This window comes from Aspergillus tubingensis, assembly GCF_013340325.1.
Source record: "Aspergillus tubingensis WU-2223L DNA, scaffold_15, whole genome shotgun sequence".
In the NCBI taxonomy this organism is placed as follows: Eukaryota; Fungi; Ascomycota; class Eurotiomycetes; order Eurotiales; family Aspergillaceae; genus Aspergillus; species Aspergillus tubingensis.
Genome location: NW_023336289.1, coordinates 1,147,987 through 1,173,586, shown reverse-complemented (window position 1 = coordinate 1,173,586; position 25,600 = coordinate 1,147,987). Strand labels below are relative to the sequence as shown.

General features: G+C 49.4%; 9 protein-coding genes and 1 non-coding gene across 10 annotated transcripts; 5 read left to right on the top strand and 5 right to left on the bottom strand.

Annotated features, from left to right (window-relative positions):
- Window positions 1–326: 326 nt before the first annotated feature.
- Window positions 327–2,623, top strand: AtWU_11220 (HpcH/HpaI aldolase family protein; the record flags this gene model as incomplete). The annotated part of the gene is made up of 5 exons (XM_035506322.1): window positions 327–458; window positions 513–664; window positions 728–963; window positions 1,021–1,257; window positions 2,457–2,623. The coding sequence occupies 5 exons, from the start codon at window positions 327–329 to the stop codon at window positions 2,621–2,623; spliced, it is 924 nt and encodes a 307-aa protein (XP_035362215.1).
- Window positions 2,624–3,014: 391 nt separating this feature from the next.
- AtWU_11219 (RraA family protein) lies at window positions 3,015–4,391 on the bottom strand (the record flags this gene model as incomplete). The annotated part of the gene is made up of 1 exon (XM_035506321.1): window positions 3,015–4,391. One exon carries the CDS (start codon window positions 4,389–4,391, stop codon window positions 3,015–3,017), a length of 1,377 nt encoding a protein of 458 aa, XP_035362214.1.
- Window positions 4,392–6,778: 2,387 nt separating this feature from the next.
- AtWU_11218 (putative MFS multidrug transporter) lies at window positions 6,779–8,372 on the bottom strand (the record flags this gene model as incomplete). Its single annotated transcript, XM_035506320.1, has 2 exons — window positions 6,779–8,280; window positions 8,339–8,372. The coding sequence occupies 2 exons, from the start codon at window positions 8,370–8,372 to the stop codon at window positions 6,779–6,781; spliced, it is 1,536 nt and encodes a 511-aa protein (XP_035362213.1).
- A 2,217-nt stretch (window positions 8,373–10,589) lies between these two features.
- On the top strand, window positions 10,590–11,409 carry AtWU_11217 (Mpv17/PMP22 family protein; the record flags this gene model as incomplete). Its single annotated transcript, XM_035506319.1, has 5 exons — window positions 10,590–10,600; window positions 10,677–10,731; window positions 10,792–10,897; window positions 10,966–11,271; window positions 11,342–11,409. 5 exons carry the CDS (start codon window positions 10,590–10,592, stop codon window positions 11,407–11,409), a joined length of 546 nt encoding a protein of 181 aa, XP_035362212.1.
- A 275-nt stretch (window positions 11,410–11,684) lies between these two features.
- On the bottom strand, window positions 11,685–12,458 carry AtWU_11216 (kinase-like protein; the record flags this gene model as incomplete). Its single annotated transcript, XM_035506318.1, has 1 exon — window positions 11,685–12,458. The coding sequence occupies one exon, from the start codon at window positions 12,456–12,458 to the stop codon at window positions 11,685–11,687; it is 774 nt and encodes a 257-aa protein (XP_035362211.1).
- Window positions 12,459–14,490: 2,032 nt separating this feature from the next.
- Window positions 14,491–15,944, bottom strand: AtWU_11215 (uncharacterized protein; the record flags this gene model as incomplete). Its single annotated transcript, XM_035506317.1, has 2 exons — window positions 14,491–15,848; window positions 15,914–15,944. The coding sequence occupies 2 exons, from the start codon at window positions 15,942–15,944 to the stop codon at window positions 14,491–14,493; spliced, it is 1,389 nt and encodes a 462-aa protein (XP_035362210.1).
- A 1,001-nt stretch (window positions 15,945–16,945) lies between these two features.
- On the top strand, window positions 16,946–18,991 carry AtWU_11214 (LCCL domain-containing protein; the record flags this gene model as incomplete). Its single annotated transcript, XM_035506316.1, has 1 exon — window positions 16,946–18,991. The coding sequence occupies one exon, from the start codon at window positions 16,946–16,948 to the stop codon at window positions 18,989–18,991; it is 2,046 nt and encodes a 681-aa protein (XP_035362209.1).
- A 642-nt stretch (window positions 18,992–19,633) lies between these two features.
- On the bottom strand, window positions 19,634–22,216 carry AtWU_11213 (amino acid permease; the record flags this gene model as incomplete). Its single annotated transcript, XM_035506315.1, has 19 exons — window positions 19,634–19,737; window positions 19,823–19,901; window positions 19,956–20,103; window positions 20,171–20,299; window positions 20,373–20,450; window positions 20,501–20,702; window positions 20,756–20,780; window positions 20,828–20,860; window positions 20,909–20,937; window positions 20,996–21,030; window positions 21,086–21,164; window positions 21,215–21,329; window positions 21,385–21,456; window positions 21,500–21,564; window positions 21,667–21,695; window positions 21,757–21,829; window positions 21,885–21,954; window positions 22,019–22,052; window positions 22,119–22,216. The coding sequence occupies 19 exons, from the start codon at window positions 22,214–22,216 to the stop codon at window positions 19,634–19,636; spliced, it is 1,497 nt and encodes a 498-aa protein (XP_035362208.1).
- An 879-nt stretch (window positions 22,217–23,095) lies between these two features.
- AtWU_11212 (polyamine oxidase) lies at window positions 23,096–25,028 on the top strand (the record flags this gene model as incomplete). Its single annotated transcript, XM_035506314.1, has 5 exons — window positions 23,096–23,226; window positions 23,286–23,316; window positions 23,379–23,516; window positions 23,569–23,869; window positions 23,983–25,028. 5 exons carry the CDS (start codon window positions 23,096–23,098, stop codon window positions 25,026–25,028), a joined length of 1,647 nt encoding a protein of 548 aa, XP_035362207.1.
- Window positions 25,029–25,184: 156 nt separating this feature from the next.
- Window positions 25,185–25,256, top strand: AtWU_t262. The gene has a single exon. It is a non-coding gene; the product is annotated as a tRNA-Arg (tRNA).
- The last annotated feature ends 344 nt before the right edge of the window (window positions 25,257–25,600 follow it).

Genomic DNA, 25,600 nt, shown 5'->3' with positions numbered 1-25,600 from the left:
GAGTGCTTATGGGGAGAGTGCCCTTTGACCGATCATTTTGGGTATAGTTATGGTATTCGGAAATGTAAAACTGTTTGTATAGGCGATGGCAGATGATGGATTATCGGTTGAACTCCGACTTTACCGTTCGGACTCTAGCTGACCCTCCCGATGCCTACTATTATATTGTTCTTATTGTGACTGCTCTCCGGCACATGTAGTTAATTATTTCCAGCGTGGCTGCCTTTTATCGCGAACCATATTTCATCTATATATCCACTAGTGTTCTGGAGTTCTACTCTATCACTTAACACCCTTCTAGCATATCCCAATAGAGAGACCTAGCCATGACAATCGCAACTTTCAACCCGCAACTGCGACTCCTCAATGCTCTCCGAGCAAATGCAAAGCCCATAATGACTTTCTTGGGCCTTCCCTCTTTTCGCACCGCTCAAATAGTAGCCCAGACCGGCCTTGACGTCAGCGCCCAATCCTACCACTCACCTTCCCGCTAAGCTAATATGATTGAAAAGGGCATCATCATCGACTGCGAGCATGGTCACATAAGCGACGACTCAATGCACAGTGCAACAGCGGCTATAGCTTCTCTAGGAGTATCGCCGCTTGTGCGTTTACGAATGACTCACTCGGACTTGATTAAACGGGCCCTGGATGCCGGCGCGCAGTGAGTAGCACCCGGTCCACTTACCATTATTTCATAATATGCGCATACTGATCAACCTACAAGCGGAATTGTGGTCCCACAAATAAACACCGCAGAAGAAGCCCAAACAGTAGTCTCATATTCCAAGTTTCCTCCACAAGGGCTTCGCGGACAAGGATCGGCATTTCCGGCATTTACACATAGTATCGATCTGTCGACGTATATCAAGACAGCGAATGAAACCTTGATTACATGTATTCAAATCGAAACTAAGCAGGGAGTCGATAATGTTGAGGAAATTTGTGCGGTACCTGGTGTTGGTGAGTCGCGGTCATACTCGTTTCTCTAGCTATGCAAATTTGGCTAACTTGAGGCAGATATGATTTTCATAGGTCCAAATGATCTAGCTCTGTCAATATTGGGGTATGTCCCCGCGAGAGGTGACGAGCCTGAGTTTGTACAAGCTATCGAGAAGATTGTGGCTGGGGCCAGGAAACATGGGAAGTGGGTTGGTCGGCTGTCGAATAATGGGACGTTGGGCAGGGAGCACTTGAAGGTCTTTGATACAGTGGCGCTGAGCTATGATATCCGTGCTATGCAGAATTGGTATACTAGTGAGTTGCAGGTGGCGCGGTCGTGATGCGTTTGGGTGATTTAGGAGATTACTGCTCGGTTTGTTGATATCGTTGACGGTCTGTGAAAGACTTGTACTCATATACTTACCCTGCTGAATGGATACCAATCTATTATGAGTTTATTGGGAGTTTATGGTGCAGGCGTTGCTACAACAGTAGTGCCTTTGTAGATGAAGCGTCATCATGCCAAGAAAACAAATATCAAAGTCGAGTATACGAAAGGCAGTTAGGGTTACAGGGTCTTGGAACTATGATATAGCGATATGAAGTCCGTATCACTTTTCGAATCATCACCATTCCATGTTAGCTTTATGGGAACATTGGGGATCGATAAGCAGTGAATCGAAAGACACTAATGTTTTCACCCTTGGCGGAAATGAGGCATCGAGAGGGCAGAGTGGTATGGCACTCGAGCAATACCTTTTGCATAATACTGACAGTCAATAATCGGTGTAGTATAGCATATTATTGTTGTTCGCAACTGTGGGTATTGAGATACAGTGGGAACCTTGATGGTAAGGAGACAGAGGCGGTTGGGCACGCTCGCAATATCGACTTCCAGATTAATTGAGACATCGTAGCAACCTCGATGGCCGAAGGGGAGATAGTAGCAGGGCCTTTGTAGATAACAACTTCATCTTGGAAATAGATGTGATGCATTATCTCCGTACAGGCACGAATACAAGATGATTTTTCTCATCTTTGTGTATCGGTGAAAAGGACGTTTCACTGACCAGATGTGCTATGGCAACTACTATCTCTTCATGGTGAGCGAAGTGCATTAAGCACAAAAGCAGTTTAGGGCTATTGGTGACTTAGTAACTAGGACCCTGAAGAACAAACAGACCCTTCTTTAGCCTTACCCTGCGACGCAAGTCAAAACAAGAAAGCTTGGCTGTCAGCATGAAGATTGATGTATCACTCAGTGAATATAGCATCGAAAATAGAGTTCTGAACACCGCGATTAAAATCCAAATAGTAATCAGTGTGCTCAATCTCTCATAACTTTAAGTTATATAAAGACATATGATTTCCCTGGTTAACACTATCGCACAGTATCAGCACCATCCCACTACTCCTACTATGATCTTCATTCATTCCAACAAACAACCCTGGATAACAATGATGACCACCATAACCCTCTCTGCTTTTGCCTTTGAACACGCTTGTCACAGCAGCTCCCACCAACAGCCTCTTTCAGCTAGTGAGTAGCTACAGCACCGACGATCTCAAGGGCACCGACGGTATCCCCCCGGGCTTCACAACGCAGGGCAACCTCTACACCTGCCACCACCAATCCTTGTATGCCGCGGGTGACCCGACTTACGCGATCTTTGCCAGCTGATCTGGCGGCACTTTTCGAGCGACTGCGTTGAGATCGGTTTACAAGTTGTTTTTGATAAGGATTGATGCGTCGGGGTTCTGTCTTCAGAATTTGTGTGGAGAAATTGATGCTAAATTAGAGACTTGCACGATCGGTGAAATAATTAAATTGGTGATTTACACCCAAGTAAGAGATATCCATTGTCCACAGTATTGTAATAAATTATTCGAGCTCGCTCTACGTAACCTGGGCTGTGGCACATATACATAATGTATTTTCATCGAGAGGGTCTAAATCAGGGAGCAATATTGTAATTCATTTCTCATTGTTTACAATCTCTAATATAGATCTAGCCCACTTTATTTGAAAGCATAGACAAACTCTTCATCATACAGGCCTAGAAACCCCTTCCTCAATTTTTCTCATTCCGCTGCAGTGTGTGATATCCAAGCTTTTCCCGTGCCTCCCTAATGCTTGCTCCTCCCACAATCATTTCACGAATACCCTCCTCGCTCTTCTCGATCTTTTGCGCAACTTCCGCAACTTCCCTTGCCCGATGCCGAGGGACGATGACAACACCGTTGGCATCAGCAACAACGATATCACGAGGGTTGACACGCACTTTGCCAATACCCACAGACTCATTGACGCCTCCTACCTGGACACGGTCCTTGCCAGTCCGCATCCAGCGACCAGCTGTGAAAAGGGGGTACTCGTCCTTGATCGCGCGGTTTACATCTCGGCAGACACCGTCAATGACAGTGCCAGCAATGCCTCGCAAGCCAGCATATTGTGTCATAATATCTCCCCACACGGTGCAATCCGTACGACCGCTGTTGTCAATAACCACAAAGTCACCCTCAGCGACATCGTCGATGAAGTCACCAACACTGCCCGGGGGGTCGCTGGCAGGGACGTAGCGCACAGTGAAGGCCGGTCCTACTGTTACCTTCTCGTAGTTGGTCAAAGGCATGATCCCGAGCGCCTGGCCAGGGATACCAAGCTTATCAAGCGCATCCGAGATGCCAGGTGTGTCTGATTCGGCAAACAGGGCAGCCAGCTCTGCATCTTCGGGGCTTGCTTTCTTAGGGTTTGATGATGATGACGATGGACCAGACGGAGTAGACTCTTCACTAGAGCGGATAGCCTCGAATTGCTTATCATGCATGACCTCCGAGACGGGGTTTCCAGCTCTTACAGCCTGCACCATACGGTTTTGGCGACGATCGATACGTTCGCCCAAGTCCAGAACCTCCTCGATGCGCGCAGCCGGCACAAATACCGTTCCACAGATATCGGCAATCACGTAGTCATCTTGGTTGACGGTGACACCGCGAACCTGCAATGGTGTACCGGACTCGAGCTGCACTAGTCGGTTACGTGCGCTGATCATGGTCACACCCCGGCCGTAGACGGGATAGCCGACGTCCTTGCTGCCGTCGATGTCACGACTCATGCCATCGATGATGGTCCCGCGAATGCCTTTTTTCTTCGAGGCATTGGCGATGATGTCGCCCCAGCATGAGATTCCCTCGGTGCCGCCCGAGATAACCAGAATGCGATCATCCGTCGTGACGGCATCGATGACCGGAGTGAGTAGATGAGTCGTAGGAGCAGCGTCGGTCTTGGGACCAACTTTGACTGTGCTGGCTCGTCCTACTATCTTTGGGCAGTCCCAGAGTGGTCGTAGTCCATAGGTGGCGCCCTTGAGGTCTAAGAAATCTAGAGCATCGGACACTGTGTTGGTGTCTAGGGCAGAGAGTCGGTTTAGTATGGTGGATTCACTCATTGTGAAGAGTATCGGTGTCAATCGTTCAAGTAGTATAGATACACAATATTGGATATTGGACGTCACACTTGATTGAAGCAGAAGGATTATAACGAGTAGATGACAAGGGAAGAACAGCCTTCTACTAGTAGGTAATGGTCTGCATTTATATTCATCAGCACTGTGCTCTATAGTTCGGCTACCTAACCGATACGCGGAGGATTTCTCGGCGCTGAGGAAACACGCCGTTCGAGTGGCGGATATCCATTTCCCGCTGGTGTGGCTGCACTAATCGTCGGCACGGTTACTTTTGCCCGACCCCCGCTGAAGATCGAAACGACTCGGTCCTGCCAGCTCCGTCGGAGTCCTATCTGTGGCCCTATGATGTTCGCTATTGCTGTAGCAAGACTGTAAATCCAGGATATGTTCCTGATACAGGTTGAGTACTCTGCGCTCTATGCAGTCGACAATCTCCTGTCTAATAAGACACATTAATATTATACCAGTGGTTTCTAAATGGATCGAGTCTTGCATTTCGACCTGGAGGGACAAGCCAGATGGGTCTCTCCACTTTCTGCCATTATCGAAGAGAGCTTCAGTCTTTGAGAGGCACTACATCAGTCACTTGGCTGTCCGACTACAGACTTGTATCTTCACTCTTGATGCTGTTGACCATAGCGAGATCCGGCGCTAGTCCCAACACGGACATGATGACACCGACAAGCACGTGACATCTGCAAAGTAATGCCGGGATCCACCGCTTTGGCAAAGGATCCTGTGCTCATTCCCGGAATGCTTAAATGTCTCTGTCCAAGAACTTCCACAATCCAGCAATCACTATTTTGATGCAGCATATCTCGCCGCCAGGTGCAGCGATCACAAGAATGCTGCTTCAGCCAGCCTTGCGCTGTTTCGGCCCCTTTGACCAGAGCAAGTGAAGCTAAAGCATAAACAGCTCAGGAACACTGCTCGAATCTTTTTCTGTAAAGTCTTCTTAATTACTACCACTTTCCAACTAGCAGCCTATCTAATACAACCCTTTTTCGTTCTAGGTACTACAATTGTCTATCTCAAGCCCTCAGTATCTTCATTCCCTGGTTCCCGGTGCGACCTCCTTCTACCCATGGAAACAGATCATTAGTATAATATTCAACACAAAGAAAAACCACCACTGCAGGAGATAAACCGTGAATTCTGGATACTTATACAAGCTGTTGGGATGCGGTTGTGGCCGAATCGACTAGAAAGTCCCGATCTTAATATTTCCCAGCCTGAACTTACCCAGTCAGATTGGAAGCTCCCTTGGAAAGCCTACAATAGTATGTGCGCCACTGGCCGGCTATGCACAGTATGGCAAGGACCTTGCCATGTCCTTGTCATGCTTTGCTGTACTACAAGATATATTTCATGATGCAGAAGCCGAACTCGAAGACTGGGTGATTAGCTATACGTAGTATGGGCAGACATCACCTGAATACCCCTTGCTTCCATGACCATCTCCTGCATACATCCAGACGGGCCTCTACTTGTCTTGGTTAGCCCGAATATATTGATGCCCTGATTTGACACCTCATCCCTCACTTTGGTCTACGTAGCCTAACATTATCAACATCCATCCGCCTGCGCAATATGGAAGCACTCCGCACATACCGGAAGGCCCCCTGAATGCACCACATCCAGTAGCAGAGACAGTACTATCTCGAGTCACTGCAGCTCATGCCAGGATTACTCTGGCCGCTCATATCAGAGAATTTTTGAAATGCCGTAGAAGCCGGAACCGGCTAGGCCGCCTTATGATTGACTCTACTGACCACATACGAAAGAACCTGTAGTGTTTGTTGCCCATCCAGCGTCCATTTGCCATCCACAGCTCGAAGTAAACAGGCCTCGACCTTTTACTCAAAAGTCTTGACGGGAGGCTTTGCCTCTTGAGAGGTTAGTCCCTGTCTTGACACGAAGGAATTGATAGCTTTAGGGCAGTCAAGTCCTCGCACCCCGGAGCAAATTACGGACTTCGCCATTCTACAGCAGACTAGTCCGAATGAGCATTTCGTGGCTGAGACTGAGTAATTTGTATTGATGCATTTCTGTCCGGACTTGATGGACCAGGTCTATTCTGCCGATGCACGATTGAGAGTGAAGAATCTAGAACCACCACTAGACACCCTTGCATTGCACCAACGAGAGACAAAGCCTGATGTGTACCAGGCAGCTACCGAGTGGTGATGGTAAGTGCATGACAGTCCACTAATCAAAGATCTGCTCAACATTCATTCTGCAGACCAGTCACAGTATCAACGCTCAATTTACATACAATAAGCCCATTACATACATAGTCTTTCATCATGCTAATGGCACCAGGCCACGCTCTCATCATGCACTCATCAAACATACACGCATCACAAAATCTACTCCCTAATCTCCCTCGCGGGCCCATTACTAGGCTCCCGCATCAGATCCGCCCTTTTATCCAACATCGCCTCCGCCATGAACGGACTTCTCTCACGGATACTCTTCCCCCACACAATAAATGACAACGGCGCCAGCGTCAGCAACAAACTGATAAACGCCAACAACGTACTCGCCCACTGGAATCCCAACGTGTTATACATGCTGGAAGTAGCCAGCGGCAAAAACGCAGAGACGGTGTTCTCCCCGACCACGAAACAAGCCATCGCGCTCCCGGCATATTTGCAATACGCGTCTACCACGTAATCCGCAATGCCACTGACCACCACCACGCTACCCATGCCCACCATCCAGAGTCCCACGGCCGGAGCAATCCACGGCATGGAGGGGTAAGATGTCCATGCGTACACGAACATTCCCCCCGCAATGCCGAAGACACCCCCTCCGACGGAAAGATAAAGTCTAGCCTCCGGAATAGGCATCCCGGGGATTTCCTTATTGCGTTTCGAAGAGTTGAAGTACAGTCGTGCGGATATCAGCGAGAAGAACCACCCACACACTTCGCCGATGAATACCGCCGCCTGGACATACCCTGCCTCCACGGGCGTCCAGTTATATAGTCCCACGAAGACCTGCTCGACGGATTGCGTGAACAGGTATAATGTGCCGACAGTGAAAGCCGACCACAGCGTGGAGAAAAAGACGACGTATTCGGTGAAGAGCAGCTTGAACGGTCGGCGAATGCTGGTGAGCAGGACCTGGCGGAGCGGTTCGGCTTGGAGTTCGTGATGCGTGTATGCGTTCTCGCCCTTTTCGCGCAGTTTCCGAGCTCGGCGTTGCAGGATCACGGATCCTCTGGTTTCCTTTAGGATGAGAATGTTCACGAGTAGCAATGCGCCGACCCAGATGAGTTGTAGGTAGGAGATCCATCTCCAGGACAGATGAGCGAAGATAGGTGCACCGACTAAAGGCCCCGCACTACTTCCACCGAGGTAGGCGACGATCCAGAGAGCGACGGGTTTCGTGCGCGCCATTTCTGTCTCGAAGAGGTTGCCGATGATGCTTGCGGAGCCGTTGCCGAGGACGGCCACGCAGCCACCGGCGAAAAAGCGGACGATTATAAGAGTGGCGAAATTCTGGGCGACGGCTTGGGGAATTATGAAAATGAAGAAGACGAAGTTGGTGAGGAGAAATGTGATGCGGGTGCCGAAGTCTTCCATGAGGGGCAGAATAAGGAGACAGAAGAAGACGCCTCCCATCGTCCAGGAGGCGACGGGCCAGTATGAGTTTGGGAAAGTGGCATCGCTGACATTGAATTCGTTGTTTATTGCTTCATGGGCGACTGTAATAATAGTGCCATTCATGAGAGCCACGAAGGTGGTGGTCAGAGCAGTAATGGTCATTAGCCATTTCCTAGAAGTGGGCCAGTTGAATGGATTCTGGGGGTCCTTGGGACCATCCCAGTCCACGACCGTTGCGTTAGAGCAATCACTGCAAGGGGCTGTGTTCATGGTTAGAATTCTAGTTCTAGAAGACAAGAGATGGAGTAGGAAACCTACTCGAGGGCTTCTCCTCATCCTCGACTGCCACCATGCTTGCGGGTTCGCGAGGACACACAAAGTATCGGCTGCGTGAGAAACCTTGTCTGTGCGAAGATATTCCCGGGAACCTCGAAGCTTATAGTCTAGGGGCCAATATTAAGACAAGCAGAGGGATTTATATGTAGATAATCATCCACGCGGCAATCGTCTTTGGTGTCAGACCAGGGTGGGACATTCCAAGCAGTTCGTAGTCTCCTTGCAGGAATATCGCAACAACTTATACACAAGACATTCACTTCTGGCGGGAAAATTGCATCCGGTTCACCAAAAAGGGTTAGGCAATGGCTCCATCGGAGAAAACTGAGGAGTGGAACTTTCCTTTCAAAGGATGGATATGAAGGCTGGTGGGGAGGCACGATGCTAATAAAGCTTGGGTGCGATTAAGGGTTTTGGAGGAGAGAAGTGGAGTTTGAAATTGCCGCTGAATTACATATGGGTCCCCGAGTGTTTAGCGCAGCCCTGTCCCTCTCAAGATTTGTAAGTTCTAGAACGATTCATCAAGTTGTAGCTAGTAGATAGATCATTTGTAGATACAAGATGAACCCTGAGTCGAGGTCCATGTGTTGTGAGAACCGGGGCCATCACACTTGCTCACACCCCAGTGAATCGTCAGGACCTTCATATTGGTAGGTTGTTTGCAATTCCAGCACCTCCCCACCGGTAACTTTCGTCTCTTTGTTCCTAACCAGGCACCTCAAGCTCACCAGTATCGTTTAGCGACCCAGATTTTTCGGTGGCCACCGCTGAGCTTTCTCCATCGAGCAGCCTGTTTGGGATTAGTGTGCGGTTCACGTGAAGGGGATTTTCATCACCGCTTACAAAATGGAATTATGCGATGGGTTGGATGCTCGGCTGATGAATCAAATCAATGCCTGAGCAGATCTTTTTGGCTTCCCTGCGTGACTCATTGGATTTGCAAATAGATATACTACCCCGTTCTACAGATTTCACCAGCCTCCGATTGGCTGGCTGGCTATGTTACACCGATGGGCCCTGTCATGTTCAACGTGTTCCGCAGGAGCTTGGGTACACTACGGAGTAGATCATAGACACTATGATATGTCTTCGGGGATTATAATACCTGTACTATCACATGGAGCCGCGACAGCCACGCCATGTGCATCATGAAGGGCACAAAAGCCCTCAAAAGGCGATTTTCGGAGGGCTCTCTATGTGTGAATCAATTTATCCTCCGTTTCGAATCGTTATTGGTAGCGTCCACCAGCTAGCTAGCTAGTAAGTTTACTGACTTTTCAGTCAGGTTCTGCTAGCCACCTGATGTATATTTTTTCTACCTCAGTTTACAGGCGGTAAGTTAATGCACAGTCAAGATCGCAATCCCGTCCTTGCAACAAAGCCAGGGGTTAGAGCGAATTAGGGAATATAGTGCGACAGCCTTATACTGTACTCATTCATAGCGCTTGTTGTAGAGATAGCTAAGAGGGTCCTTTAGTGGACTGTACTAAGGACATTGTAGAAGGGTTCATTCATGTCAGGGTTCTTAGACGCCACGCTGCATTGGAAAATCTGTCTAGTCCTCGGCATATGGTGCCTCAGGTACGAATTCCTATCCTCAGGCACTAAGCTTTGCCACTGAATCCGACTAAACCCAAAGCGGAAGGTTTTGACTGGTCCGATGGTTGATGTTAGCTGGTACGAGGAACAGCATACAGGTTTGTGTTGGCAAAACTGTAAGCATGAGCGAATGCCGGTGTAGGAGACGCATCACCGGTGTGTCAGTTGTAATTCTAGCTTAGATCTCACATAATACCACTCTACTCTTGTGTCTATGATCCCGAAAGAGCTAACTCGTAACACCAGCATGACATACTCCGGAATCCTCTAGTTGTCAAATAGAAATAATGAGAGTCTGGATGAAAGAGGAGTCGAGTCGTAAGTAGAGGAAAGAATCAGGGCATGATTCCAGATGAAAGTTTCTGTCTCTCTGAATCGGTCACAATTTTCACATAATACTTTGCATAAACTTTGCCAATCAGGCTAATTTGTCCAATAGTGCCCCCAGATCCCTGCAAGTGGTCGGATTACATCACTGCGGGCCGATTTCCTAGTCGGGCGCATCCGCCACGCGACCGACATTCCTCCCTATTGAACCAAAACAGACTTCCAATTTCATCATCTCATCTTCATTTTCATCCCATTGATCCATTGACTAGATTCAAGGAAAGGAACCAATTGACTCCCCTTCAATATGCTCGCGTGGTGAGTTGAACAGCACCCACCCCAATCACGACCACTACCGTCTCCATCCCCCGCATTAACGATATCAATTCCCCAGGTACCAGAGATGTCTTATCCAGCGTCCTCTCTTGACGCAGAGCCTCACCACAGCGGTAAGCTTCAATCTGTCCTCATCACACTCTTTCAACAAAGCTGAGAAAGAAATCCACCAGACCCTCTTCGCAGTAGGTGACGGGCTCGCCCAGCAAGCCGTCGAGAAGAAGGGCCTGCCCAATCATGATGTAACCCGAACTGGACGGATGGCTTTGTATGGTGGTGGTAAGTCCAGCCCAGCCCCCGTTCCCTCATCCCCCCTTCATTCCCTCTAAACAAAAGCAAAAATATAGCTGTTTTCGGCCCGGTCGCCACAAAATGGTTCCAATTCCTCCAGAACCGCATCCAGCTTTCAACACCAACCAAGACTCTTGCTGCGCGCGTTAGTGCTGACCAGCTCGTCTGCGCTCCTACCATGATTGGTGTCTTTCTCACCAGTATGTCTGTCATGGAGGGCGTTGATCCTCAGGACAAGCTCAATAGGACGTACTGGGATGCCCTGCGCGCCAATTGGATGCTTTGGCCGGCGGTTCAGACCCTTAACCTTGCTTTGGTGCCGTTGCAGTACCGTGTGTTGACGGTTAATGTGGTTAATATTGGTATGTATCTTTGAATACTTTATTTTTATAGATTTGCTTTGCTTGCTGGGTAGAACTGATGCTTGTATAGGATGGAATTGCTTCCTGAGCTTGGTTAATAGCGTCCCCCATGGGGATGAGGTTGCGCCGGGAGTTTGATGGGTTTCGCTCTCTGGCTTTCCTGTATCTATTATGTTTGGGCTGGCTGTTTACTACGTACGGTATTGATTGTGTCGGATAGATGGCGAAATTTTTATGACTTAGAAGAATAGATTTCGATTTCTGGTGTCCCCTTGTCCGAAAGACTATTGGCAGATATCCCTCTCTGAAACCACCGGGCCACTACGTATTCGTCTGATAATTCCAACATGTTTTCAGCAACAGCACTATGTAAGCGGGTTATCAGGGAATAGTGGCATTAGGGAGCGCTTCGTTCAAAATAGAAAGTCCTCATCCGCAGATCCAGCCAGCCAAATGCGTAAGTCTCTGAACGCGTCAAGGTCATTCTTCTCCAACGCAACTTTGACAGAAGGGTCATGCCACTGGTGTGTTCTTTTCGCTTCGGTGTCTCTCAACGGCTCCCCGATGAACCGACAACTATCAAAATCAATCAGAACAAGCGTACCCTTTTCATCAATCATAATATTCGCCGGGTTGATGTCATTATGGACAAGTCCGAACGAATGAATATGTTTGATGGCAGACAAAATCCCTTCTAGACCTTCCTTCATCTTCTCTCCCACCAGCTCACGAGCACTCGAAAGGAAAGCGACCTTGTTGAGTCGCTGGGGATTGACCGCTTCAAGTAGCGTGGATGTATATCGCTCGAAGCAAAGCCCAGAAACTCGGCCGTTAGTCTCCATAAAACCATAATAGGTCGCAATATTCGGATGGGGATGCTTGCGAAGAATTTCGCATGTTTCGACTTCGCGGGTGATTTGCTTTTCGAGATCTCCATTGACATACGCCAGTAGACTTGGGGTTTTCACGTAGACTGCTGACCAGGTGGCTTTCACCTTTGGGCCCCTATCCGCTGTTGGGATCTGGTTGACCTCATCAAGATCGTGAAGTGTTTTCGGCGATTCAAATCTATTCGTCCATTTTCCAGAATATAATATGCCTTCTTGCCGGACGAAACACTCGACATAGGCAAATTTCATCTTCCCTCCGATCTTTCTAAAGGCCTCGTTCTTTTGTACAATTTCCATAATATCGCGGTGTATCAGTTATGAGGGACCTGGGGAACTGAGTGGGATATGAACAACGCGAGATGGCAAAAGTAGGTTGTGAGCTGGTCTTATAAATCTGATCATAAGGTGGGACGCGTGACTTCGTGCGAGTGCGGTTGCTTCCGGCAGTGTTCTCCTAGTTGATCTGCTATTACAACAAATCACAGATGTATCGATCATTTTAGACCACCATTCAACTGTGTACAGTTGGGAGTTCCCTATAAACGAGCTGACTAAGGTTTCACGATTTGCACCGGACAAGTCATAGTAGTTAGTACATATCTTCAAAGACTAACCATCCAAATCCACAGATTAAGATAATTGATACTTGACATTACCTGAAACCTGATGGTCTCCTAGTAGCTGGTAACCTCCATGCAATCCTATATGTGCAGTCATGAGAGAATAATTATTCAGTTATTCTTTATACCAGCTGGAGGTGTTGCGTATACCCAGATTTACTGCAGTGGTCCACATCTCAGCTAATACTGTATCCACACAGTACTACTAGTCAGAACGCGTTGGAGATAGTACTTACAAGTTCTAAAATGCCCCATCTCTGGTTTCTGACAGTGCTCGCATGCCGAAGGCAAACTATGTTCGGTTCCGCAACAATCAACCTACAATATCAATCTCGCCCCGACCCCTGACACTTCTACTTGGGAGCTAATATCTAGGTCTCCAGAGTGGTTACTCAGGACCAGCAAGTAAGGAAACAATTTATGATGTATCATTACGGTTTCAAATGCCACCGGTTTGTTTTGAGTAATTAAGGACTGATTTTGTTTAATTTTCAAATATCAGCGTAAAAGAACCACTTTGTAATGGTCTATTCCCCAGCATCATTCGCCTGCAAATTCCCCTTTCTCTTCTTCTCGTGGGCAAAAAACCATACCGAATTTCGTCTCTATTTCTTAGGCCGGTATGCAATCGAATCTTCGCAGTCAGTTCTCATACAATCCCAGGTTTTTCTTGGTGTACCCTCACACACCGAAGACCAGTGGCAGGAATTGGTGATCACAACTGGCACTAGAATACTCATCTGCGTACGATGTCAATCTCAACTTATTTTTTTTGCTGGGTGGTCCTTAGCTTACCTTGAGAGATTTGTAATATCAGATATCGAGAAGCCTTCTGGGACTAGTATACGAAAATGTGAAGTAGTTGGAGATTATGAATCTTCGTGGCTTTGGGCTCGACTTCTAGAGCTGTAAAGTGATTGACGACCAGATAAATGCGACACTATCTGCGCTATTTATAACAGTGATCTCAAACGTGTAAACGGCCCAAGTACAGCTCGTGAGGAGGCTATAAGCAATAGTGATAAGGATATATCCATATCCTCGATTATTATATGGCTATTTCCGACCCAGACATCCCTGATGCTATGCAGTAGAGTGACAGGCATACGGAAATTTCCTTTGTTTGAGGGCTATTCTGAGCCTAGATGGCTTTAATATAGACAAGTCATGCATATGAGAAATTCATGCAATCTACTTCTGATCAGGGTCCCTCCCTCGAGGAAAGAGCTGCGGAAAAGTATCCCGCCGCATACTGGTGTAGCCTTCGAGCAACCGAGGCTCAAGCGCTAATAGAACGAGTGTGTGCACCACTCACACTTCGCTTCTAAGAGGCGTGAAACGCTATAATATGTCGGTGGACCGTCGGTGGACACTTCGAGTCTAAAGAGCCTCATGTCTCTGTTCCAGATTTATATAATTTCATCCAATGATAGGCAATTCTCGATATTTACAGTCCTTGCAGCCGCAATGTTATCTCTCTACTCCCTTGTAATAGTTCCGTAACCCTATCATTGAAGAGCCAAAGTGCTACAACAGGGCGTGTTACTCCTAATATATTAGATCTATCATATAGCCAAAGATACTAGAAATATAGATATCAAACATGGAAGAGGTCAAAGGATGATCATGTTCGTAATTAAATAAGATGTCTGGGGTCTCCGGATACAAGGTGAGAGAGACGAAGCTGTGGGAAGAGGTGATGATGCAAATCAGAGTGCAGCATCGTGTAGCTCCTTCACTAGCGTGTCAATAACTGCATTGACCAGCTCTGGCTCCACGACGCCTGTCTGCCATGTGATCCCCAAAACCAGACAGCCATCACCACCGGTGATTGACGAGACCTCCAGAGCTGCACCCAAAGCACTGGGTGTCTGGGAGAACATCGCCCGTGTGGTCTGCGGCCGCGACGGATCTTCTTCCTGTTTGGACTGCAAGACACCCACATTGGAAACTTCAAAGCTTTCATCCCGGTCTTTGCCAATTTTTCCCCGGAAGAGGTCCTGAAAGTTATCTATATGTTTGAGCAAGCATGTGCCAGCATTTTTTCCTTCGCGACCCAGTGCCTGTTCGATGGTCGCTCGAGACTTCCTGGCTTGATCCCATGGGAAGGTGTCGGGATTTCGATTCACCTCGTTCCGATAGAAGCTTTCCGCAAAGTCCATGACCCAAACGCCCATAGACTGATCTGTAATTTCTCCTCCCTTCAGCCACCTTCGACATGAGATGGCGCCGTTCATTTGAACTTTGGTATACTTCACTGGCAAGTGGGTGAGAAGAGCGCGGGCAACTGCTGCCTGCAAAGCAGCGGTGACAGTTGCATTGTTTTGACGACAGTTCTTTCTCAAAGCTGCAGACACAGCTGCAGGGATGATGATTTGGCGTAACTCGGTCTTGACTGGAGCAGATATTTTGGCGCCTGTCCAGAGGCGTGGATCGCGATGAGACCATACTTTCGCTCTGAAAAGAGCATTAAGAAGAAAAGGTATGGTCGTAGGACACGGATGGAGCGCCTCCAGATTTGGCAGCAGAGATGATGTGGGCGACTGAATGACTTGTTTAACCTCGCCTGGGGTCATGAAAGTAGCAGCAGTGTGTAATGCATCCAAGAACGTCTGATGAAATGCCTTCCCTGAAGTCCCGTCCCCAATCGCATGGTGGAACACATAGACTGCGGTAAAGCGCAGGTCATTCGCCTCATCTGTCAGGATGAATAGTCTCCAGTACGGCAAAGGGGCAGCAAACCCTGTACTATGTTGAACTCGCAGCAATTCGCATAATTCTACATCCGGTTCATTGTTGTCGGGAAAGTCGCGGGTGCGCCTTTGAAATGCCACCGACTGGCTCAGATCAATCTCCGGGAGGCGCACGAACCAGGTATCTTCGGTATCTTCACTGATGGGGATGGCGGACAAGATAGGATGCTGGCCGATCAATGTCTCACAAGCCTTATATACATAGTCTTTTAGCGGCAGAGTGAAGGTATCCGGCAAGATGTAGGTTGCCGACACCGCGACGTTAAAATATAGTCCGAGTGAATGGCGCGTGGTGGAGTATTTCTCCAGGGGCCCTGACAGCTGTCAATTCAAGTCCCCGTTGGCCTCGGCTTCTCAAATCAGGCACTTTCTCACTCACCAACTGGACGTAGTCTTTCAAAATCATTCATTGTTGCAAGGATGTCGCATGCTAAGACTCTGGGCGCGATGAAACACGGAGGAGAAAGAAGAAGTACAATGGAAGGCCACGAAGAACAATAACTTGCCCTTTCAAGACCAATCCGCCGGGGAAAATCAACGGGTCGCGCCGCCCCTGTATATTTTCCGCGTTAAATCTTCCTCTTTCGGACAACCTTGCGACGGCCTACAAGGCAGCCATCAATACCATCCGGACTGATAGTAGTACGGTAGATTCCTCCATTCAATTTCAAGTTGAAGGTGGGCATGGTGCTCGACAGAAGGGGTACTGCTTAAGTATTATTATGTTTCCATCTTTCTCTAGTATTGTTAGCTAGGAGATTTGTCGGACAAGTACTACTACTTCGTTTCTTAACATTTACTTAGCCCACTCGGGGTCTGGAGTCTATGTGAGTGTCAGTGATGTATGCAGGCCAGGGTTCCATGCTACACTCGGGTATGTATTTAGTTTGTTGCTCATTACTTATTCTTGAATGATGATCAGAGCAGAGGCGATCCGGTTTTGGAAGCCGTTAGTCATGTGAGGAGCAGATCACATGCTCACTATCATCACGTGCCGTGACATCGGGCGCCCAAGAGAGGCGAAACACCGGAAACTCACGGAAGCCCGACTAACTAACTACTTAGTAGTCACCGACTGTTCTGTCCGTCTGTCTGTCGCTCTGTCGCCTCCGGATATGTATCCATGTAACTAGTCCCGACGCGCCTCATTCTTTCCCTTATCTTTATTTCTATTCTCATCTGATTTCCCCTTCGTCTGTCTCGCCCTTCAGAGCTCTATCATTGAGCCCTCCGATCCCCTCCTTCCACGGGCTGGAAGGGTCTCTCTCTGGTCGCGGTCTAGAATCCCCGAGTCCTAGCGCCCCTCCACCGTTCGTCCCCACAGTTAGCTGCGTCCGTTCCTTGGTCTTCTCGGGGTTCCGATATACCTCACCACAATCTCCCCAATTGTTCGCGTCGACGTCCTTGCAGCATGCTTGGAGAAGGACCTGAGGACGTCTCTCGTCCTCATGTCCCACCACTGTGGGAAACGGAAAACCGTCCCGTGGACGATACCCCCGACCTCCCTCAGCATGAAGAGACCGGTCTCCCATACTTACCCGTCTGGCTACGGGAGTCATCCAAATCCATTCGCTGGGGATGGGTTCCATTGCCGCTACGCAAAGCAGGCTGGGCGATAGCTGACTGGGTCAAGGGCCCGAAACCTCCGCAATCCCTACTATTGAAGCCGCTGTTTCCTCGCTATCAAGAATTGCCGGTTCGGTTACTCGAGCGCTTCTTTCCCAAACGCAAGCATAAGATCGCATTGCTGGCACTGCTGTATTTTGTCTGGTTTCTGCCCTGGACCATTGTCTTGCTGCATTCGCGACAGGGCGGTTACATCGAAGGCTATGGACGACCGAAGACACTCGCTTGCTCCACGAGTCTATGGCAGTCTGGCAATGACTGTGGCCTCAACGGCAACGACTGTCGCCCCTTCTCTGCATCAACTATGGCCTTCCGGTGTCCTGCAAACTGCCGCGACTCAAAATTGCTCCAGCCGCATACGATCGGCAACCAGACGTACAGCTACCAGGGCCTGGTAGTGGGAGGTCCTCAACCAGAATCCGATGAGCCTGCCGTGTATCGAGCAGATAGTTTCGTGTGTCAGGCAGCCATTCATGCGGGCGTGATCACTAATGCGGTTGGTGGTTGTGGTGTATTGAAGCTGGACGGCGCCGCCCATTCCTTCCATGCGTCAAAGCAACATGGAATTCGCTCGGTTGAATTTCCGTCAACCTTCCCCAAATCGTTCAGCTTTGTCGAGCTGTCCTCAGCACAGGCAACCTGCCCTCAAGATCCTCGCTGGCCATTGCTAGGCATTACCATTGGCGCACTAAGTCTTCTCTGGCTGCTCTGCGTCTCCCCACCTGTTCTGTTCTTCAGCACGTTTGTCATGCTGTTTTGCCAGGTGGGACTGGTTTCTGATCCGCCATCGATCTCTCAGTTTGCCGACCTTTTCTCAACCATGTTCTCGCGACTCTTGCCGGCGTCGTTTGTGGCCTTCGTCCTGTATAAGTATTGCGCACGGCCGCTTCTGACCCCGCTTTCCGAGCCAATGTACCAGCTGACTAAAATGCTCCTCTACCTGCCACCTGCCTTTATTGGTGGTCTGAATAATTACACTTTCGCCAGGCTGATCCCGCTCGAGCGTTTGACTCCTCATGATATCCAGAAGCAGCCCGGAGCCAAGGTTGCACTGGCCCTGGTGATTCCCACGGTGGTCTGCATCATCTTGAGTCAAGCCTGGCAAATTCGCATGGGAGGCTTAATGCCTCGCTACCTCAAGATCTATTGCACTATGGGTCTCATCCTGCTGATCTTACTCCCACTGCCAGGTCTGCGCTTGAGAATCCATCATTACATCCTTGCCATCCTTCTCATGCCGGGAACGGCCCTGCCTACGCGCCCTTCGTTGATCTATCAGGGATTGCTATTGGGTCTCTTCATCAACGGCATCGCTCGCTGGGGATTTGCGTCGATCATAGAAACTCCCGCCGCCTTGGGCGAGCAAGCCCCGGGCCCTGGGGGTTCGCACGGATGGTGGGGCGGGACCTACCCCAATGTCAGTGATTCCTCGGTCTCCGTCTCCCTTCCTGGTCCTGGGTCTCCCGAAATACATCACGGAAATGGAAATATCACTTTCAATCTCTGGGAACGGCAACGTATGGACAAGATGGGCGTAGATGGTATCTCTGTATTGGTGAATGACGTCGAGCGCTGGCGCGGCTATCTGGACGAAGACAAGCGGGGTGAGTTTATATGGCATCGACATGGACACAGAGGGCTGGAACTGCAACATCGACCCACCATCGAGAGTGACCAGCTGGACGTCACTGTGCAGGACGATGATTCTGAGCCGGAAGACCTTTTCTTTCGGTTCGCCTTCCTCAAGGGTGCGGAAGCCGGCAAATACGGTGGAGCCGGGGTTTGGCTACGGGATGGAAGATGGATATCGCCGCCTCCGCCGAAGTCGTAAACATAGATTTGGTGACTTTTCTGAGCCTGCTAAATTGTTGATTCGTTCGTTTGTCTCCTCATCTGGTACGAATAAACGTGGTCCATGCTGCAGATCCAAAAACCAGACCTCTTTACATTCTTACGCTTTGAAACACCTACTATCCAACTTACCTCCTGCGCTTTCATATCACCCAATCTATGGTTGGTGGTAGTGCGCTATAAATGGTTGGTTATGTCGCCGCCTCGCAGTGACTACACTGACCTCCCGCACGTACATGAGCATGATGAAGTACCGGCTTGCAGCAGCTTCTAGTGACTCTCCCAACAAGCCATTGGAGAGCAAAGCATTCGTACTCTTCAGATCCTAACTCCATTTAGCCCATTATTGTCAAGCTAGTTGCGTCTCTTTGGGAAGCAATCTATGGATCGAAACGTCTTGATTACGCAAATCCACGCCGAAAAAGAAAAAAAAAAAAAAAAAAAAAAACACGAAATGAAAAGGAACAGTCCACTCCGGACAAAACATGGTTCCATTATTTTAAGGATGTACCTGTAGAGGCACGTATCCTAATTAGAATTATATAGCTATCCCCTTGCTACTATCTCACATATATCTTCAACTCTCAAAAGCCTCCACGAGAAACTTCTACAGGGGTATAAATCAAGACAAATCCACCCTCGGCCCCGTGAAATTCTTCCTCCCGTCCACAACCCACTGTACCACCGAGACGATGACAATAATGGCAAATGCAACAATGCAGTAATCTAGCAGAACATGTCAGCACTGAGCACGGCCCCAGCCTCCCAGAAAGAAAAAAAAGGGAAAGAAAAAGGAAAAGGGAAAACTTACTCATACTACTCCCCGTAACCGGCCGATCAGGCGGGAATAGGAACAGCACAGTAGTAAGTGCAATATACGATAGCGAGATCTAGTCAACTTAGCACATCTGCCACTATACGAAGATATCTGTTCCTGGACATACAGTATCGATCACCCAGCCAATTGCATTAGGAACTTTCCACTTGCGATCAGGGAGGGTTCTCCGTCCGCGTAAACAATTCACTGCGATTGGCATGGCGTAAGAGAGATCAAGTGCGACGACAGAAGCGGAGACGATTGCGTTGAAGGCACTGCGTTTATCTCAGTATGTGTTTTATATTCTTTCAGGGGTAAAATAATTTTCGGGGAGGGAGGTACCTGCTTGATCCGAGGTAAATGCACCCGAAGATAATCACCACAAAGGCGGTTAAAATTAGTGCGTTCAAGGGAAGACCGAGTCTGGGGTGCACACGCGCGAAGAATTTGGAGGCAGGGAGGCCGCCGTCTCTGTTTTGTGTTAGTCTTCGTGTCCATGAATGTGCTTCGGGGAGCGGGGAGCGAGAAAGGAGGGGTGACGTGCCTGGCGAATGCAAAGATCATTCGGCTGCTCGTTGTCATGACGCTGAGTGTTGCGAATAATAGACAGATGAGAGGGAGCCTGTAGTCCGACTTTAGTGCCGATTATATGAAATAGGGAGTGGAACATACATGAGGAGGCAGATGCCGCCCACCCGGTTGTTGGTGGCATGGATGAGGATTTCTAGTAGAGGCCCTGCGCTGGAATTGACTACTTCGTCCATGTTGCCCGCGACGAACAGGAGGACAATGAGGAATACCGCCCCGGTAAAGGTACCAATTCCGACGCAGACTACCATGATCTTGGGTCCTTTGATTGAGGGGTTGGGGATCTCTGTGTTCGGGTGTTATTGATAGGTTATTTAGGATGCATATCAGAAGTGATACCTTCGATCATATGAGCCACCGCGTCCTAGTTCATGTTAGATTGACATCAGCACTGGTGAGTGGGATACTTACAAATGCGGTCACTCCAAGTCCCCCTTGAAGAAGCTGCGTCTGTTAGCGTCGTGGTAGACTAGTACAAGAGATGTGGCTAACCCCCAGTAACCAAGCCACTCCATCAGGCCCTATCGCTCGTTAGCTTGGCTTGCAATATTCACAGGACCTCTCCTTCAGTAAACTTACAGCCAGTTTGATTGACAAAGTCGCAGAACACAAAGCTATATGCATGGTCAGCATGGTGTGCGGCCAAGACGCTATGACGAGAATACATACTAGGCAGAGTTGTAGTCCGGGGATGCACAAGCCAGCACCGTGATGCAGATCAGAACAAAACCACCGATGGACCAGGTGACTGTTCCGGTTAATAACCCGCTCTGATACATTTCCCGCAGGGTAGCTTACATGCTCCACGGTAGATGATAGGCAAAATTGAATTCATGAAGGCGTTGATGACGAATGCAAGCAGTGTGTATCCCACGTAGATCAGGAACTCTTGCCAGCGCTGCCAAACAAAGTCCTACCAGCATGGTATTAACATCCAGATGATTGTCCAGAGACACTAGTAGTCTTACCGGGTACACGGATGACACAATTCCTGCAATCAATTGGCAGGAGAGAAGGGCATTGGTGGCGACCAGGGCAACCTAGCTGGTCAGCGATGATCAGGCCATTTCTGCGGAGACATACCCATCCGGCCACATTAATCCATCCGGTTACCCAAGATAGGAAAGGAACCCATTTTGGCCAGGATACTGAGAGACGTTAGGGAATACTAACGTGGTAGGGACAATCCTACATACTGACTGCAAATAGACATTAGTATAGCATTGAAAGGTTGCTGCGAGAAAACATACCGGCTACCCAATGATACTGGCCCCCCGCCCTGATACATTATCGTTAGTGACTAAGCTCTTAGCAGACCAAGCTGGTTTGATAGAACTCACGTTGGATATGCGGACAAGAATTCAGCTAGCGACACTGCAATACAGAGGTTGCAGAACCCCGCCGTGACCAAACCTATGAATGGGGGTCAGCAAACCCAAATAGGAAACTAATTCCATTGGCAGCCCACCCCAGACGACACTAGTGCTCCCCCCTGAGGGTAAGCTGAGGGATAAGCTCGCGGATAGAGCCGTCCAAGACTAATCGGCAGATTATCAGCACGTGTGATCGACCCGTGGGCAGTTGGCACTGCAGAGGACACACATTAAGCACCGCAAAGGCCAATCCAAGCATAGACCTAATCTCGGGTCAATAGGGTTTCTTCCATCGGGGCATCCAGGACCAGGCAATCAATAGTACACACAAGGTCGAAAAGTTCCGTTGCAGCTCGGGTTTATGCCCCATTTCGGCCAATTGAACATCATCCTCGGGCCCATCGTGGGCGACTTTCGATTTTTCCATGGCCGAGGGTCAGTCCAAGGGGATTGTTGACGGGAGATTTTGGCGGATGATGGAGTTGAAGTGCGACATGAGGTTACTGGCAGCTTAAATCGCACTGAGAGGGGTAATGTTGGGCTAATAGGAGCTATGGATCAAAGGGGTATGTCCAACCTCATGCGGGGAAGCTTAATCTACCCGCGGCTGGTCAAGCATCGCCCAATCCTCTTTGCGCGGCACTAGTACTGTCAACCAGAAAGGGCAGATCAGGATCTATCCGGAACGGCGGCCCCAGGCACCCATCGGTCCATTTCGAGGTGGGGATGCCTTATCTCCTTATCGCTGCCTTATCAGGCGTTGCTAGCCAATCAGGAGGGAGGACCGCCTCACCCGCCTGGACATTCCTGTCTGGTGCAAAACCACCGGCTTATTCTGCTGCGCGGCTTTCATCCCTTGATGATTGCTGAATGAATCGCCTTCCAGAAGCTTGTCGAGGAATGTCTCACGTGGTACGCCCTCTTGTCTTGGCTGCCCGCCAAGATGCCTGTCCCGATCACAAGGCGCTCCCACCAGCCCTTCACCGATCATCCTTGCCCTTCCGTGCAGACACACTATTGATTTGATGCTTTTGCTTTTGCTTCCTCCCCCTTTGGGTTCACGCCTGATTAACTATTTGAGCTGGCCCTTGTCCGGCTGACCAGCCCACCATGCCAGGTCCTGACAGGCTTGATTTGACCTCCCCCTTATCCTCTCTGGTGTAGCAGTTGCCGTTCTCACCACGGCCAATCTACTTACTACTACCAGTGCATAGCAAGCAAATCAGTCTAATGCAGAACTGAGTGAATATATAACATACTACTATTGCCATCCACTTCCGCTCTTCGTAGACGTCACTCACCTGCCATGCATACGATTCCCATCACCGTTTCTTTATACGCCTTCCTAGCGACGACCTTTCTGTTCTCCTGCTCCGCTTATGTTGCACAGGCACCGCTTAGCGATGACAAGTGCACCGAAACAACGGTGGCCATCTTGTAGGAGCTCCCCACTGATGTTTCATATCGCGCTGGAGCTTAGCGTCTAACGTTAACAGGGGTGGAGGGATGGCCGGCATTGCAGCTGCAGTAGGTGACCCTCAGGCCCCCTACCCTAAACCCCGACCGGCAATGCTCACCAAGACCACTAGCAAGCCTTATCCAACGCATCTATCGACGACTTCATTATCCTCGAATATCGCCATACCTTAGGTGGTCGTGTCTGGCATACCGACTTCGGGAAGGATAAGCAGGGCAAACCATATGTGATTGAGCTAGGAGCCAACTGGGTATGACAACCTACACTCTGTCAAATCAACATCCGCCTCACCACCAAAACAGCTCCAAGGACTCGGCTCTGAAGCCATCGAGAATCCAGTCTGGGCACTAGCCAAAAAGTACAATCTGAAAAACACTTACTCCAACTACAGCTCCATCCGAACATACAACGAGACCGGCTACACTGACTACCGCTATTTACTTGACGACTACGCCCAGGCCTACCACATTGCTGCCCGCAATGCCGGCCGCATCCTGACGCAGAACCTGCAAGACCAAACCGCACGCACTGGGCTCGCCCTCGCTGGCTGGAGACCACGCAAGAATGACATGGCCGCACAAGCCGTGGAATGGTGGAGCTGGGGTATGAACAATTACCGTTAAGAGGGGGAACACCCAACCCTTTTCACACCCATCGGGATAACACCAACCCTATCCCATCTCCCACACCGGACTAATGCATATCCCCTCAATTAGACTGGGAAGACGCACACACGCCCGAAACCAGCTCGCTGGTCTTCGGTATCGCCGGCGAAAACCTAACCTTCAACCAATTCGGCAAAGCCAACCACCTCGTCCTCGACCCGCGCGGATACAGCACCATCATCGAAAACGAAGCGCTCACCTTCCTAGCCAACCCCTCCGATAGCCGCCTACGTCTCAACACCCGTGTTACCCGCATCGAATACTCCCCAAGGGGCGTAACAATTCAGACCAAGGACAACAAAAACAGCAACACCTGCATCCGAGCCGCCTACGCAATCTGCACCTTCTCCCTGGGCGTCCTCCAGAACAAAGCCGTAACCTTCGACCCACCCCTGCCGTCCTGGAAACAAACCGCCATCGAAAAATTCAACATGGGTACCTACACCAAGATATTCATGCAATTCCCGGAGACCTTCTGGCCCACAGACACACAATTCTTCCTCTACGCCTCCCCAACAACAAGAGGCTACTATCCCGTCTTTCAATCCCTCTCGACAGAGAACTTCCTCCCCGACTCAAACATCCTCTTCGCCACTGTCGTCGACGAACAAGCCTACCGCGTCGAACGCCAATCCCTGACCCAAACCAAAGACCAAATCCTCGATGTCCTGAGAGAGATGTTTCCCGACAAGGACATACCCGAGCCTACGGCGTTTACTTACCCCCGCTGGACGAACGAACCCTGGGTCTACGGCAGCTACTCCAACTGGCCGGCGGGAACGACCCTCGAGATGCATCAGAATCTGCGGGCGAATACGGAAAGACTCTGGTTCGCAGGGGAGGCGACTAGTGCCCCCTATTTCGGGTTCTTGCATGGGGCGTGGTATGAGGGACGTGAGGCCGGGGATAATGTTGCCGCGCTGTTGCAGGGAAGGTGTGCGGAGGATGTCTCTCGTACTGCTGGTACTAGTAGCACTAATGGGGAAGAGGAGGAGGAAGTTTGTGGGGAAAGGGTGTTTTATGAGCAGTTGAATGGGACTACGCCGTTGGATGCGTATAGTCGGCTGAATGGGTGGCCGGCGGTGAGTTACTACTAGTAGGAGCATGGTTGGTTTCTTGTAGCATCTGCTTCATTGTCGTGTTGGTTAGAATGGATGGATGGATGGCGCTGGGGTGGAAATTGACTTTGTTAAGAATCTAATTTCAATTTGCGTTATGTATGTAGCCCAATTATTTGCAAATACATATCAATTGGCCTGCTGGCCCAATGGTAAGGCGCTTGACTACGGATCAAGAGATTGCAGGTTCGAATCCTGCGTAGGTCATTTTTTTTTTATTTTTTCTTTTTTGCCTGTTCGCTTAGCGGGTGGGTGGACTATCTCATGCCGTCCTGTGGTCTGGTGGGGCGCCTTCCGTGCAAGATCTATCGCCGGGAGAGATATCAAATCTAGTACTCCGTACAGGTGTCTCTTTGTGGCGTCACTTGTGTTCAGCTGTGGTACCATCCTGATTATGTCAAGTAAATTGGCATTCCTAGACTTGTCCCAGTATAGGTCCTATTATTGTAGGCTTTTTGTATGGCGCTAGTACTAGCTAGTGTAGTTCAATCTCAATTCAATTCGATCAAATTTTATATATTTTTCGGGCTATTCCTACTTATCTGCTACAC